Genomic DNA, 15,530 nt, shown 5'->3' on the forward strand with positions numbered 1-15,530 from the left:
TGATGTTGGCGTGCTGTATAAACAAAGTTCTTCTTCTTCTTTTGTTCCATTTTTCCTCCACACAGGACGTTGTGTGTTCCTTCCAAACTATTCAACTTAGGTTTGAGAGCACTTGGATGCTCCACAGCACAACTGGCAAAATATTCTATGGACTGATGAACCCAAAGTTGAATAGTTTGGGCGGAACACACAACATCATGTGTGGAGGAAAAATGGAACAGCACACCAACATCAAAACCCTATGCCCACTGTGAAGTATGGATACTTGTGGATATTTGTGTTTCACTCATAGCATCAATCTATAACATCAACTGGTAGAACAGAGCGTGAGAGCACCATCTGGGGTGAAAAGTCTCTCTCGCATAATTTAATCCACTTAATAACTGATGACATTATTTAAACAGTGCTGTATGTGCCGCATTTTTCAATCATATTTTGCCAGAAAGATTGAAATGCGGTGGATTATTTATGAGCACAAAATATCAAGCATTTCAGCCCGTTCTGATTGAACTATAATTAACAGTGTCTCGTGGGCATCGTGATAACCAATTATGTATTAAAAATTAATCTTCAATTAATCTGGAGGTGGTGCACTCGGGAGAATGGGAAGGCTAATATTGAGTGATTAAAAGTGAGATTTTTGTAGCCGCGGTTGAACTATAAAAGCAAACACAATTACAAGAGTGTTCAAGTACAGAGTGGTGGAACAGTCAAAATATCAAATGAGAAAAATGGTATGAAAAGACAAGTCACGGGTCGACAAGCAATTGTTAGTTGAGAGTCGAAATAAACAGTGTTTAATAATAAGACGTTTTGTCCAAAGCATCTCCTTTTGGGAGGACTTACTGCCGTTCAGTGATGTCCAAGGAGGAAGTTCTCATTTTAGAAACTATAAAAGTCTTTGGAGTCAGGCTTTCAAAGAGTTTTTGACACAAGTAAAGCCCCCATTGGATTGCATACTACAGCCAGCCTTCTGGAGTGGCCCCAAAAGCCACTAAGGGATGGTATCGAAGCAATGTCAGCATCCCGCCATGAGGTCATAAAGAAGTGCTTTCCTCACCCATTGGCCTGAGAGTAGTCTCACACTAGTCACGTTTTCTTCCAGCTCAAGAAAGTTGTTTACCTTTGGATCTGAGATTGCATCTTCTTGATACTTTCTTTTTTTACCTGGGCCTGCCCGAGGTAAAAAGGCCCAGGTATTGCTCCACAATCCACTGACCGTGTTATGCAGATGTCTTTGAAAGCTACAAAATGGGCTTAAGACATACTTTTATTAATTTACTAGAGTCTTACAAGAAAGAAACTACATACTGATATTTTTTTATGGTTTCTCTGTATTATGATAAACCTCCACAGTTATATTGCACTTACTCTGGGACATCATAAAGACTTTACCATTTAATAACCCATTAACCATCGCAAAACTGTGTTCAACACAATGCTCTACTGCTCAGCCATTTACAACAATCAGTCGGATTGGGAATAAACAGCATTGAGCTAGTCCTCCGATAATTGCCCTTACCTAAGTAATGACCTTCTATTGAGTCCTATGGCCGACCAATGGGAAGACGTGAAAGGTTTGTTGGTACAAAACCCTTTTATTAGACATGTCCTCGCAGCTAAGAAGCACACAAGTGGGTGGCGATTGACAGGCAGCAGTCGAATTGGCACTGGGGAGATAGGTGGATATTTAAAGCTGGCAGAAAAATCCATGCGCGGTAACACTATGCAAATGGCTGTAATGGTGATCTTGATCGGGAGAGAATGAGATAAATCTGCAACTTTATGCAGGGAGAAGACTTCAAGAAAGAACGTCTGTTTTATATGAGAGATATTAATGTGTTGCTATTATCTTTTCATGGCATTTCTCTGTTGAATCTCGTTGTTTATTTCTTATTGTGTTTACTACCATTTTAGTCTTTTACACATAGTCACACACAAGGAATAATGAACAATCAAACGAAGATTGGCCGGTACAAACAAAGTCATTTTTCACTTTTTCAATGCCCGTTTAACAGCAGCTGATACCTCCAGTCCGATATATATATATACCAGGAAAAGTTCCCATGTCTTTCGAAAGACCTCGTTCCTTGTGTTTCAAACGAACAAGGGTAATGTAAGGAAAACAGTTCTATGCCATTGTCTCTTAGTGGGAATCCGGTCTGTTTTATCAAATAGTAAACAGATCCAGTGCGAATCAATCTCAAATCAATCTCAATTTGACCAGAAGAGACTTGAAGAGACCCATATGGAGAAGAGCGAGAAATAGTTTGCATTTCCGTTCGACAAAGGCCCTCAGAACCTCATAGATATTTTAAAAATGCCCCCCAAAAAAGGCAGTTCCCATTCTACCTTCTGTTCCTACTTTGTTTTTTTTACTTAGTTTTCTGCTTGTAGTAAAACAGTTAAGTTCAACTTCCCACCGTTTTGAGAAAAGAGAGAAATCGGGTACAGCACCTTCATTCAATAAACAAAGTTGCACAGAAAGTTTATGCTGCTTATGAGACGAGTATGTGCTTCTCCGCTCAATTTTAATTATCAGGCAGCAATTAGCAGTTCCTATGCGTTTGCCTGGGAGGGCTCAGTAAAGTGTGCGTACTGTGTGACTGTTGATTAATAGTCTTCTAGTTGGGGTCACAGACGGAGCTAAGTGATTCAGCCTTAGCTCCGAGTCTGAGTGAGATTATACAGAGCCAAAGTGGCGTTCAGTCCCAAGAGTGGTCGCATGGAAGATACAGTCATTTGTCAAGGCTTCAGTTAAGTTCTTAAGGTTATCTACTGTATGGTCTGTGTAGGGCCTCTCTGTGTGGAGTTTGTTTGTCCTCTCGGTGTCTGTGGTCTCCCCTACCATTAAACATATGGGTTCAGGCTGACTGATCGGCCGTTGTTGCGATTGCTGTACTTGTCGAAGGTCGTGTAGTGACCTGATTTGTTTCGTTCTCGAACTGTCACAGAGGGAGAAAGTTGACCATGGCCTCAAGCAGCTTCTAGCTCATGCAAATCCTTTCACACATTCTTCAAATGCACAGATTTACATGCGCTTTTCTTGACTTTCAAACAGCAAAGCGGAGTGCACTCACTGGGTGGGAGGAATCGAAAGTCTTTTGTGATTTTAAAAACGTGCTACAAAGTGCACAGACCACACACATCAGGACATTATACCACTGTTAATAATGTCTCACTCGTATGAACCCACAGACTACATGATTCTGACAAGATGTCAAATATTGGACAACATCATTTGTTCATGTATCCACAATGATAAATGAGATAAATGTGCCAAGTTCAAACAAAGACTGACACACCTCACCGCTCCTCCAGCACTGCCTTTTCAAACCACAGCCCGGGCTGGGACCACGGGGGGAAGACCACAGATAATTGCCTTATAAACAGTATGAAAACCCCCGATGGCCAGTCCGGCCCCGAGTGAGCGAAGAAAGCATTGCGGTAGTGAAATTCCTAGTTGCTAAAGTAGTCACTGAAATCACAGGCAACAATCGGATGTTTGTTCTGGCTCTGACTCGACAAATAGTCTTAACACTGTCGACACTGACAACACACACATGAGGAGCGCCACGACAAATTAACACTTGCAAGAAGCTCATCAGGCCACGCCTCCCCGAGCTCGGGGAGACTCAAATTGGGCTCAGAATCGGCCTAATAAATCCTTTAATGTGTCCCCAGTTTAGCAAGGAGACTTTATCACAGACAACTCCAACAAATGAGTTGTTTCTTTGCTTTGGAATGTGATCGATCAAATTTCTTGGCAAGGCAAGTTTATTTGTAGAACAAAATTCAGACACAAGGCAATTCAAAGTGCTTCACAGTTTCATAAAAAGTTCTTCATCATAAAATGCAAGCAGTACTTAGCAGTCTGATTCTTTTCAGCAAATGTCTGCTCTTGTATTCAACTTTGAGTGGTAATGATTCTGTGCTGCAAAGAAAAGTTACGTACCGAGGCTTTGCATTTTAAGATGCACGTTACTCAAAGAAATGTGTTTTATACAGTACCAATCAGAAGTTTAAGACCAGTGAAAAACACATTTTGCATGGTTGGATCTTAACAAGTCGAGCTTTAATGCAACAAGAAGAAACGGGAGTGAACCCTTTATTGAAAACAACAAATAAACCGAGAGTAACAGTAAAACAGACATTTAGAATTTATTCTGGGTTATGGAACAAAAAAGTCAAGTGGAAGACCCAGAAAAATGTCACCAGCACCAGAGGATCCCACTGGCTGTCCATCAACACACTGGGCGATCCTCGACCCAAATGAAGGCCGTTACTGGACGTCATTGTCAATGTCATTCCGGAAAAATATATGGAACTTATTGACACAAGGAAAATAGGTAAACTTGTAACTAACCTATATTTAACAGGCGAATGATGGCTGATTTAATTGCAATATAAAGGGCATCCGGTGCATTGTGGAAAGGGAGCAGCCAATTGTTAAATTCAAGAGAAAACAAAGCTGTAAAACACCCTACACCCTGGACTTCATTGCTCCATTTGCACATGTATGTAATAAAGAGACTCTTCTTGTGACCATATTTACACTTACCTTGGAACGGCCACTTTCCTTCTCCGCTCTTTGTGCTTTCTTTTTTTTCCCGTTTTGCCAAGAGGAACACATGGTAACTCGGTGTGACGGGTGAAGTGGCACAGTCCATTATGGTCCCAGTGCAGAGGGGCAGGTAGGGCATGTCACACAGACCCGTGTCCTAAGCCCAAGAGGCAGTTAGTGGACAGCAGCGGCTCGATCCACACGTTCACCTCTTTCGCCAAGTCTCTGCCAAAAATGTGCCGGCCACCTGCCCCCGTCTGTCCAGGTGCGTGGGCCGGTAAGGAGGGCAGCGATGTGGGCCACAGGGCCTGAGGCTTTGTCACACTTGGATGCAGTCTGACTCGCAAGTTTTATTTATTTCGTTTTCTTTTCACACTTTTGTCAGGGAGTTGTATTTAGCTTTGTTTTCATGCGGTGGAAGAAAAATGTGGATTTGAATGAAATACACATTGAATTATTGGGGGGGAGGGATCAAAAATATGAGAACAGACTGCTCTTTTTACAATCCCATCTCTAGACCGCGGGGGGAGTAAGCACATTATTCTCAAGATACAAGCCACCATTTTTACTCAACAGCATGCTAACAGATCAATGGCACAGTGATAAACACAGCCCAAGTGCTAAAGGACCCAAAACTTGTCCAGTGACGGATTATGAGCTTTGAAAATGTGTCTATTGTGTAAATAAAATACAGTAAAATACAAATCAAAGCGCTTCTGCAGTAGAAGAAGAAAAAAGGGCTGAGTTGATACGGGAATTAATACAAGTTTAGTTTTTTTTGCATATGTTCACTTTAAAATGGCCTGACTAGAGGGAACTGTTCTTGAATTTGAGTCGATTTGGATAAGTCTAAAATAAGAAGAAAAACAATTTAAAATGTGAGTCAGATTTACATTTTCTATTGTACTTTTGCGATACAAAAACATTCTCCTAATGACCAGCTCGACACAGGAAATGCAATTTTCAAATCTAATTTTAGACAAGTACAAATCAACTCAAAATCATAAATGTTCTTTTTTCAAGCAAGTGTAAGCTATTTATAATTCAGAAATACTTGCCCGTCACTATCGACCAATCACACCTCGCTACCTTTGAACCAGTTGCATCTTCCTCTCTCACCCATTACAGTATGTGCGGCATCCCTCCTCCATCTCCACCACACACACTGTGTGACATTTGCTCGCCGAGGTCTGAGCTGCACCAAAGTTTATCTACTCGCTAAACTTTCATGCCCGTATGACCTCGCTCCCGACGACTTTTATATAATGCAACTTTTTTTTTTCCTTATTATTATAAGTTTGGCCGCTGCTATCACAGTTCTGCTCTTCTCTTTCTTCCTCCACAATATTATTCAAATTCACTCTTTTGATATTTTCCACATTTGGTGGAGCAGGACTCTAACAAGTTAGCCCCTAGCTCCGAAAATGATAGCTGACTGGAATACGGGAATATTTCTGAACCAATGCATAAATGCATATCATTATTCTATTTGCTTATATTGATTTACGCTCAGAGTCTGAGTCTTGTTTTGTTTGCTCTGCTCGAGGGCAGACTGAGGAAGTGCCACTTTTCAGTGACTATCTAGACATATTTGAATTACGAACAAAATCTTGTTTACTTAATTTTCCCCTATTGGTTTTTCTATGTCCTGTGCCTTCATCCTCTCTCTCTCTCACACACACACACACACACACACACACACACACACACACACACACACACACACACACACACACACACACACACACACACACACACACACACACACACACACACACACACGAAATCAATATTGTCCAAGAGGAGGTTCTGGCCTATATTTATCTGTTGTTTGACATGCAGCGTTAACCTTAACAGGACCGTTCAAAAATGAAAATGCTCAATATCGGCTGCCTCAGTCCAGTGGTTAGAGAAGTAACTGGCGCAGAATGGCTGCCACACTTCTGTGAGTTTGCCACAGGACAGCTCTGGCACGTAAAGAGCTTGAGAGAGTGTGGAAAATGAAGAAATATATGATTACTGTTTTAATAAATTGTCCGGTTCTCTTTAAAATCAGTCTCATCATTGTCTTTTCTTGTGACTTTTATAATGGATGTTTTGACAAATTTCCCCTTTCAAACATTTCATTTCACATTCTTCCAGAGTAGGGGTGCACAGTTTCTTGTCAAATTATTGTTATTGCAATATTAGGTGATGCAAAATCCATATCCCAAGAAACCACTGAGGTCTTCTATCCGACTCAGATTTACACATGTTAGATTTTTTTCATACAAACAAAACTAAATGGCCTCTTAAAAAAAATATGCAAAATCCAGTTGAGTTTTCCTAGATTTTTACATCATATTCTTGTTGTTAGGGCAATGTTTTATCTTGTTTTTGAAGCTGTGAATGGATGTGTTTAAATGGTTTCGTAAAACTTTGCAGAGAAAGGAGTAATCGCAAAAGGATCGTTGTCGTTTGTAAATCTGTTGATAATCTTTGTGTATTATTAAGTAAAAAATAAATGTGAAATGCAAAGAAGAAGCGTACCTAATTGCACTTATCCTGACTTTCTGTCTTCTCTCCAGTCCCCCCGGTGATCCGTGTGTACCCGGAGAGCCAGGCCAGGGAGCCGGGCGTCACGGCCAGCCTGCGGTGTCACGCTGAGGGCATCCCCAGCCCACAGCTCTCCTGGCTCAAGAACGGCATGGACATCGCCTCCAAGCTCTCCAAACAGCTCACCCTGCAAGGTAGTGCAGCACGACCACTGCCAAAACACGGGGAACCACGTGCATGATGACATTAGCTTCAAGTTTTGAGCAGAGAAAGTACTGAAGTATTTGCCATAGAAGTAGAAAGTACAGAGTACAAATGGAAGTTGTCAGTTTAAAAGATAGCTTTGCATCTTCAAAAACACAAAGATTGGACACCATTTCAGAACCCTGACCAACTGCCTCTCATGTTGTTAGTCAGTAGCATTTGACAGTACATCTGCACATCTCCCCCTACTGGTCAGGAGTGTGCATTTTGAGGTTTTTAATATGAACCAAACGCAATTGGTGCATTTATAGGAATGTAATGGAATAGTATTATATTTCTCTTTCAAATGTACTGTAAAAGTAAAGCACAGATCCTCAAAAACTCTTTTTAAGTACAGTAAGTACAGTACTCTAAGTTACGACTAAGTAAATATACTTCTACCTCTGCTCCCAAAACAAAGAATTAGCTATTTCCTTTTTTCACTGAATAAACTGTACGAGAACTGATTAAATCCAGCTTTTTCCAAGACTAGATAAGACATACCCCGCATTAAAATTGTGTGTGACTTTTACACATATTATAAAGCCTTTTTTTTGTATTAAAAATCTTAAATCCACAGAAAAGGTTTCTAAGTGTACCGACCCATCCCCCCTACCTATTCATTGTTTTGCCTTAAAGGGACTAGATGGAAGTTGTCATTTTTTTAAGCAACATTTTCTCAAGTAATCATAAAAGTTAATGGGAAAAAAAAAAGTTATTGTCTTGCCGTAGTCTGATCTGTTCTTTCGCTGCGTTTTGCAGCTAATGGAAGCGAGGTGCACATCAGTAACGTGCACTTCGAGGACACCGGAGCCTACACATGCATCGCTAAAAACGCAGCCGGCGTGGATGAGGACATCTCTTCACTCTTCGTGGAGGATTCAGCGCGCAAGACACGTATGTCAAAGCCATTAGGCCATTCATGTTTGTTTTTGAGCTTTTTTTTTTGACTATATTTGTCATGGCTGGGTAGTGCTAATAATGGCACTGATGGTTGATGAAATTGAATAGCCTCTCTGCACGGGTAGTAATGGACGCTGGTTCATGGGCTCTTGTGTGTGCTGTCATCCATTTTGCCATCTTACATACATCAACAATTCCAGTTTGGTTCTCTTCAGTTTATGGAGTCATAGAAAAGATCAAGACTTTTACACGTGCACGTCTGAAGAGGTGTAGGACCTGGTGAACTCTTTTACAATCACACAAATGTTTAAGCTTCTTCACAAAACTTCCTTCCAATAGCCATTCTGGTGCTCAAAGTAAGAGCCCATGAAAACCTTCAGTTTTGATTTCTATACATCAAAAGTATTTTTCTTTTTCTTTCCAGTTTTCTCTTCTTTTTCTGAACATTGCTTGAGTCTTCAAAATAGATTGATTGCACTATATTTTTTTCCTCATTCAAAAGGGTCTGGATATGTGTTGGTAGTTGCCTGATTGTTGGAAGCCAATCAAATCTGTTTCCACATTTTCTGAGCATTGTTAATCGTATTTACTGCCCTTTATTATAGAATGATGAATGTTGCTACAAATTGATCAGAAACAGAATTTGTCAAAAGGTGACACAATGAAGGGTTGTTGAAAGCAGGCCCATTTTCATCAATAATCACTCGTCCTGCCTGGAACATGCACAGATAGGATGCGGTTCACTTTTGATAGCTTCAGATGTATTTATTCATTGCTGTTCGTCCCTATCATCTATTGGCTTTGAAGGCTACAGTGCATTTCACTATTAAAGAATATTTCATCAAGAGTCAGTATCCAAAAAAGAAGCTGGATCCCCTTGCATTTTTTGCCGATTAACTTGGCAAACAGAACGTTAAAGCTTGGGTAAATGAAATATGTTCTTGTTTTGTTTGTCCACCCTAGATTGCAATTAAACATAGAAAATGTTGAAATCTGCATATCTGTATCTGAATATAGCACATTATGGTCGATTGCTAACATGGAATTAATCCAAGAATCAGGATGTGAGAGGTAGAGACGAGTTCCGACAGCGAAAACTCCGAACTTCTTCTAGTTTGAGAAGAGGAAGTTTCAGATATCTCTGCTTTAAACATCTCTGTCGGTCACTCTTTTGCCTTGTGCACTGACAAAGTCATTCTCAGAGGAGTCGCTTTCCTTGTTAACCTTTTCATCAACTACAATTGATTTCAGCGCAAAACTTACAGACTACGGCGTAAAGATCATGGAGCATTTCTATTACATTCTACAGTTCATTTAAGACGATTAAAATGCTCTCTCACTCTTTCGAAAACAAAGTTGTACAATGGAAAGTTTCCAGCCGTAGCGAAAAGGAAAATACGAAAAAGATTTCAGTTTGATTTGCCGTCCTTTTGAACTCCAAACAATGCGGCGTCAACACTGCGCTAGTAATTAGAACTGACCTTTTCACAAATGCCAGAAAGTGCCTTCTGAATCTCTGACTTTCGTTCCGAGATAATTGCATCTCTGTATATTAGCAGAAATGAACTCGCAGTTGGGTCATTGGCAGCCTTCCTCCATACCGCCGCGCTTCAACCTCCCCAAGTATGTTTAGATCTTATCCCAAAGTCCATCCCGCTTTGCTGGATCAAGCCTTGGTCAGGTCAGAGGGAGTAGCTCCGGTGCACACTGCTGCTTTGAAGCCATACCTCGGGCTAGAGAACGTTGGATATCGCCGGATTCTTCGCTAACCCCCAATGGATGCTTATAGTTCAAAGCCCTGTTCGAGCACACGGACCTGGACTTCGCTTTGTCTGGTCGGATAAATGAGAGGCAGACGCTTTGACCTGCAATGGCTGCTGCTCCAGAGAGAATGCTGTCCTTATTCTAAAAGCAAATGAGCAGGGGACACATATGGATAGACTGGTCTTTGGAAAGCCTGGGGGCGATGGTTAAAGCTAGTTCAGCTTTCAAAGGTTCAAAGACTCGCCTCTGCCCCTGACATCCATGTTGACAAGTCACTAACACTACTGTCTGGTTTTAAAATGTGTTTAAACAATATTTAAAAAACTGGAATAAGCTTTTTATAAGTGAAAAATTGTTAAAGGGATATTTCAGGATTTTTGACATAGGGCCTCATTTCCTCGTTATCCAGAGTGTTGCTGATTTCTGGAGATTTTTTTTGTTTGTAATTCATGCAGTTCTTATATTTGAAGAGTTCCGTGGTGTTAGGCCAGTGCTAGGCTAGTGCTAGGCTAGCGCATTTCTACGGTATCAGCTAGCCTGCATTAAAAACATTCTGACCTGCTCCACAGAGCACCTGAGGCAAATAACCATATAAATGTCTGTGTACATAGAATATTTTGGGGAATATAACTGACCTTGCATCACATGAATGATCGCATATTGAGGGACTATTTTCTAGCAGATCACTCCGCCGCTGCATAGCTTATACAACCACGAAGCTGATGCTGTTCAAATATAAGTTATTTTAAATGCAAAATGGTTAAAATTATTCTCTCAACACAGACATTTATATGGTTAGTCTGGCGTTATAAGTGATTTGCCTCAGATGCACTGTGGAGCGCGTCAGACTGTTTTTAATGCAGGCTAGCTGATATCGTAGAAATGCGTTAGCCTTGCACTAGCCTAGCACTAGCCTAGCACTAGCCTAGCGCCACGTAACTCTTCAAACATAAGAACTGCATGAATTAGAACAAAAATATCTCCAGAAATCAGCAACACTCTTGATAACTAGGAAATAAAGCCCTATGTCAAAAATCCTGAAATATCCCTTTAAGGTTGCAAAGTTTGGAGTCTGCAGGAGGCGTTGTTGCAAGAGTAAAATCAAACCTGCCTTTCGTGCTACACATGGATATCAAAAATGTCAATATGCTCGTGAAAAACGAGGGTTCACCACGGCGGTGTAATTATTTCTTGAAAATCTCCGGCTCGCTAGCGGACCAAATGCCATGAAATAATCATCACAAAAGGTGAGGGTGGTCTCAGACATTAAAACTAAGGTGTTACGGGAGAAAACCAGCTTACATTTTCAACATTGACCACTACGTGAAAAGGCAATGTTTTCACGTGCCTTGTCTTGCCTTCTAATGTCTTAAAATTGCATGAGAAAGTGTTTCCCAACGTTTTCATGCCCGATAGTTTAGTAATCTGCTCTCCAACAGCCCTAACAAGCCGTTTTGATGCTATGATTTGTCAGTACCCACTCAGTACCGTTGTAGATGATCGACTGCTTTAGGTATTTCTTGCTCGGAATCCCTGCAATGTCATTTAGCAGAAAAAGCATGTTGTGAAAGTTGTTAGCTTTGGTCATGGCTCAAAGACTAAAACCCACATTTATAAAACAACAAGCGTGTAACTGGATTGCCTTATTACTCTTTATTTCATCATGTTATTCTGCTCTGTTTGATATAGCCATTGTCTCTGAATGACTGCGCTGTTGAGCTGTTTTTGTTGTGAAACTCTTATAGTCGGATCTTATGGATTTCTCTGTCTTTGTAGGCGAGGTGCTCTTATGTTTCCGTTAGATGTAGCCTCTGATTGCTGTGTTCAAGGATCCAGCTAATTAGTACAAGAGGATCAAACGACTGTAGTGGATAGAGTGGCTTTAAGTGGGACTTGTTACTGTTCCCTGACAATGTGTACAATCAAATGTTCTTGTTAAAGTCATTTGGCATTTCCTCTCGCTTTTTCTATTCCATCTGAAGCTCTACTGTTTGTGCACACTTAAAGACAGTGTTTACTAACAGAAAGATGGATGGATGGATGGATGGATGGATGGATGGATGGATGGATGGATGGATGGATGGATGGATGGATGGATTGATGGATGGCTCGATGGATCGATGGATGGATGGAAAGTTTGGGGTGGAGTTGTTCTTCAGGAACTGGGCCTGGCCCCTTTGCTCCAGTTAAAGGAACTCTGAATGCTTCATTACCAAGAGATTTTGGACAATTCCATGCTCCCAACCTTTGTGGGAACAGTTTATGATTGGTCTCGCCTTGGAAAGGAGAGAGACACTCGGAAAGGAGGAAGGACTTTATTTGCACAGCGTCTTTCACAGACATGGTCACAATGAGATATTTTTTATATTCTCTCCACACAAGGTCCACAAAGCAAGGTCCTCAAATACGTGGATGAGAGATTTTGGCTGAACATCTCATGAAATTAATTCAATGGGAGACTGAGACCCAGACTTTCTGGCCCAACATCAGATAAAAGGGTGACGTCATATTAAATCCTATTGGGTAAGATCAGGATGTTACTTAATTTCAGGTGCAAGGTGTACATTTTTATGCAGAAAAAGGGAGTGTCGATAAAGACGATAAGGAGTGAGAAACTGAGCTGGTCAGGACTTTGGCCAGGAATTGAACTGTCCTCAAACAGTCACGTGACGAGAACTAAACTTCCCTGTGACTTCTTTGTACTAATTATTAAAATCCCTTCGTTAATTTAAAATACCCCTGATGTTTATCTAAGAGCATCGTTTTCCAAAGCAGACCCCGCACACACAGGCGATTAAGCGCATGTTTATTTCCACTGAGCACCTGACAGCTGAACCAAATGGACCACTGCCATACATAAAATTAATTAAAACGCCTAGATCTGTGCCAGTTCCCCTTCGTTAAAACACACTCCGAAGACTTCCATAAATGTAAAAATAAATTGGAGACGGAATCCAGGACTGCTATTTCGAACATCTGCATGGCCCCTTTAGCGGGCTGCGCTTCCAAGTGCTGTTCCTTCTCCGCAGACACAAGCAGGTCCAGAGTGGCTCCATATGGCGCTATGTTAAGGCCAGAAAGCTACGAATCAAGCGCCCAGTTAACTTTATAACAGCGTCTCATAAAAGTCAAACAACTTTACCGTGACCTACCAGATATAACTGTGGTAAATGTATGACTATAGTGACACGACAAAAGTGTTTGTGGAACCTAACGTTTGTGTTGCTCTAATAAAATTGACAAGAGCTGCTTAGAATTTCTTTTTTGACGTTTGAGTGAGGAAGGTCCTGCTGTGGATCAGAATCTCTTTTACAGGGGACCGTATTGTACATGATTTTAGTTATGGAGGGGACACCTTATCTAAGTAGAGTGTTAGGAAACAGTATTGCATACTACTTTTCCCTACGGCGGCTTCTTTCCTCATCCTTTGATCATGCTGCGAGGTTGTACATTAACAGCTCCGGTCTGCACATTCCCTCGAGTGCGGGAGAGAGTGAGACTGCAGCATACGATTCCACGTTTTATTCAGATGGCGGTTCTGTCACACTCGGTGCTCAAGCCCTGATTGTGAACATCTGACGGACCACTCTCGAACATTTTCGTGTCGTCAGCCAAAACAGGAAAGCGTCTCATCATGTTATTATCCCCAAAGAGTAATTTTTTTCGCTCGTCACTGCTGCATCCTTGCTCTGAAAAAAAGGGTGTCAACCACATAATTTGGGACGAAAACAACTCACCGATTCCAAGTGATGATCAGATGACCCCCTCAACTCTACATCAGCGTTTCTCTGTTCAGGCGTTGCTGCTACTGCCTCACAAAATGGCTTGGCCCCAAAACAGTTTCCTTTCCTTCTTAAATGGCTAGGTACATGCTCTTTATGCATGGCACAACTTTAACATTGCACCGATACCCTACAGCAGGGGTCTCCAACAAGCGGCCGGCCGGCCAAAACCAGCCCGCGAGATGATTCAATCCCGTCCCTGACTTGTAGGGCACATTTCATTTCACAATTCCTGAGTATGCCAAAAAATAAAGTAAGTCTCTAGCCCATTCCTGTGAGGAGTTATGATTTTTTAAAGAAATAACCAGAATGCTCACTCCAGCCACTAGGGGGCAGCTTAAAGAAAGAAAGGAAAGAATTCCACATGTGTCCAACAGAGGGCGCTGACATAAAAGGAGATCAGGATATAAACAACATATTATAATCACGTGATAAATGGACAGTCTGCCTCTGGGCGACTGTGGCTACAATAGTAGCTTACCACCACAAAGTGCTGAGTGAATGAATAATGTACAGTGTAGCAGAAACTTGTGACACAGGCTTAAAGGCATTAGAGAGGATTCTGCGGTTTAAGATTTGTCCAACGGCTGTTTGTGTATGTTTGAATAGTGCGCATGCGTCAGAGCCCCCTCCTTCGCATTAGCTCCTTACGTAAGATACGCCTCCGCCGTTGCATTCACTTTGTTGTAAACATACAACTTTATGAGTTTTCTACTTCACATGTTTCTTAAAGAGCTAAGTACAGTACTTACTCAACAATTAAACAGAATTTACCTGTCCAGCAGAAGTTTAGCGACCAAAGCATCCGTTTTAAGATTCTTTTGCACCTTCAGGGCACGCCAGCGCTCGAAACAATCTCCCAGACAGACGCTTACTCGGCTCCGCTCTCTCGCAGTTTCTCTCTTCCTTTCAACCACCTCAAACAGTGGCTTTCTTTTTCGGTTAGGTTTTTCAGGGTTCTTTTCTGCCATTTCTGAAATAATTCTAAATACCAGGAGTACAGAACTAGGTGGTAGTGTATCCGTCCTCTGCGTAATGGCGGACTGCTGGCCAAACTGCGTGAGAGTTACGCTTGGAGCCTACGTAAATAACGTACTTGGGACATATACGCTAAATGTTTGATTGACAAACCAGTAGCCAATCGACTTTGGAAAGGTGACAAAGTCGATTGGCTAATGTTTTTCAGGCCCCACTACAGCCACAGTTTATGGATAGAATTTTTTTTTGGGGGGGGAACCGTAATTACAAGAGTGCCATCGATCAATTAAGTCATTTTAGTTGTATCTGGGAACTTAATTCCTGGGAAAAATCCTCTCTAATGCCTTTAAGTGTAAGCCGAGGTTAGGCTCATTATTATTCATTGATAGAAAAAAATATATCAAGTATATCAATAGTACTTTACCAATCAAACATATTTTACAGGAGCTTGTGTTGTTAGCATGTGGTGTTTCATTCTGCGTTTTCCTTTGCAGACAGATTCCACGAAATGTATTTACCCCAGAAAGACTAAAGACATCATTTGAGCCTATACTGCTGTTCCGTCTTTGGAGCAGACACTTGACCCATTCTTGATCTACCAGTCATGGTATATTTTGACGGTGGAGATATTAAAGATTGGCCTGGTGTAAAAACCTACCCAATACTGTGCAGCTAATTCACTGTGGCATGAACATAATTGCTGTGGTGTTTTTTGCGCGATCCTAAAGGTGATAGCAATGGCACTTGTCACATCAGAATAA

The 15,530-nt window shown here is 41.3% G+C and overlaps 1 protein-coding gene across 1 annotated transcript in view; it reads left to right on the top strand.

Annotated features, from left to right (window-relative positions):
• fstl5 (follistatin-like 5) overlaps nt 1-15,530 on the top strand; it is a 345,847-nt gene that overhangs the window by 243,400 nt on the left and 86,917 nt on the right. The window contains exons 9-10 of the mRNA XM_079557268.1: nt 7,132-7,293; nt 8,105-8,239. Of these exons, the coding sequence (XP_079413394.1) occupies nt 7,132-7,293; nt 8,105-8,239 (297 nt within the window). The remainder of the gene's footprint in view (nt 1-7,131; nt 7,294-8,104; nt 8,240-15,530) is intronic.

Source organism: Gobius niger (assembly GCF_951799975.1).
Source record: "Gobius niger genome assembly, chromosome: 5".
Taxonomy (NCBI): Eukaryota; Metazoa; Chordata; class Actinopteri; order Gobiiformes; family Gobiidae; genus Gobius; species Gobius niger.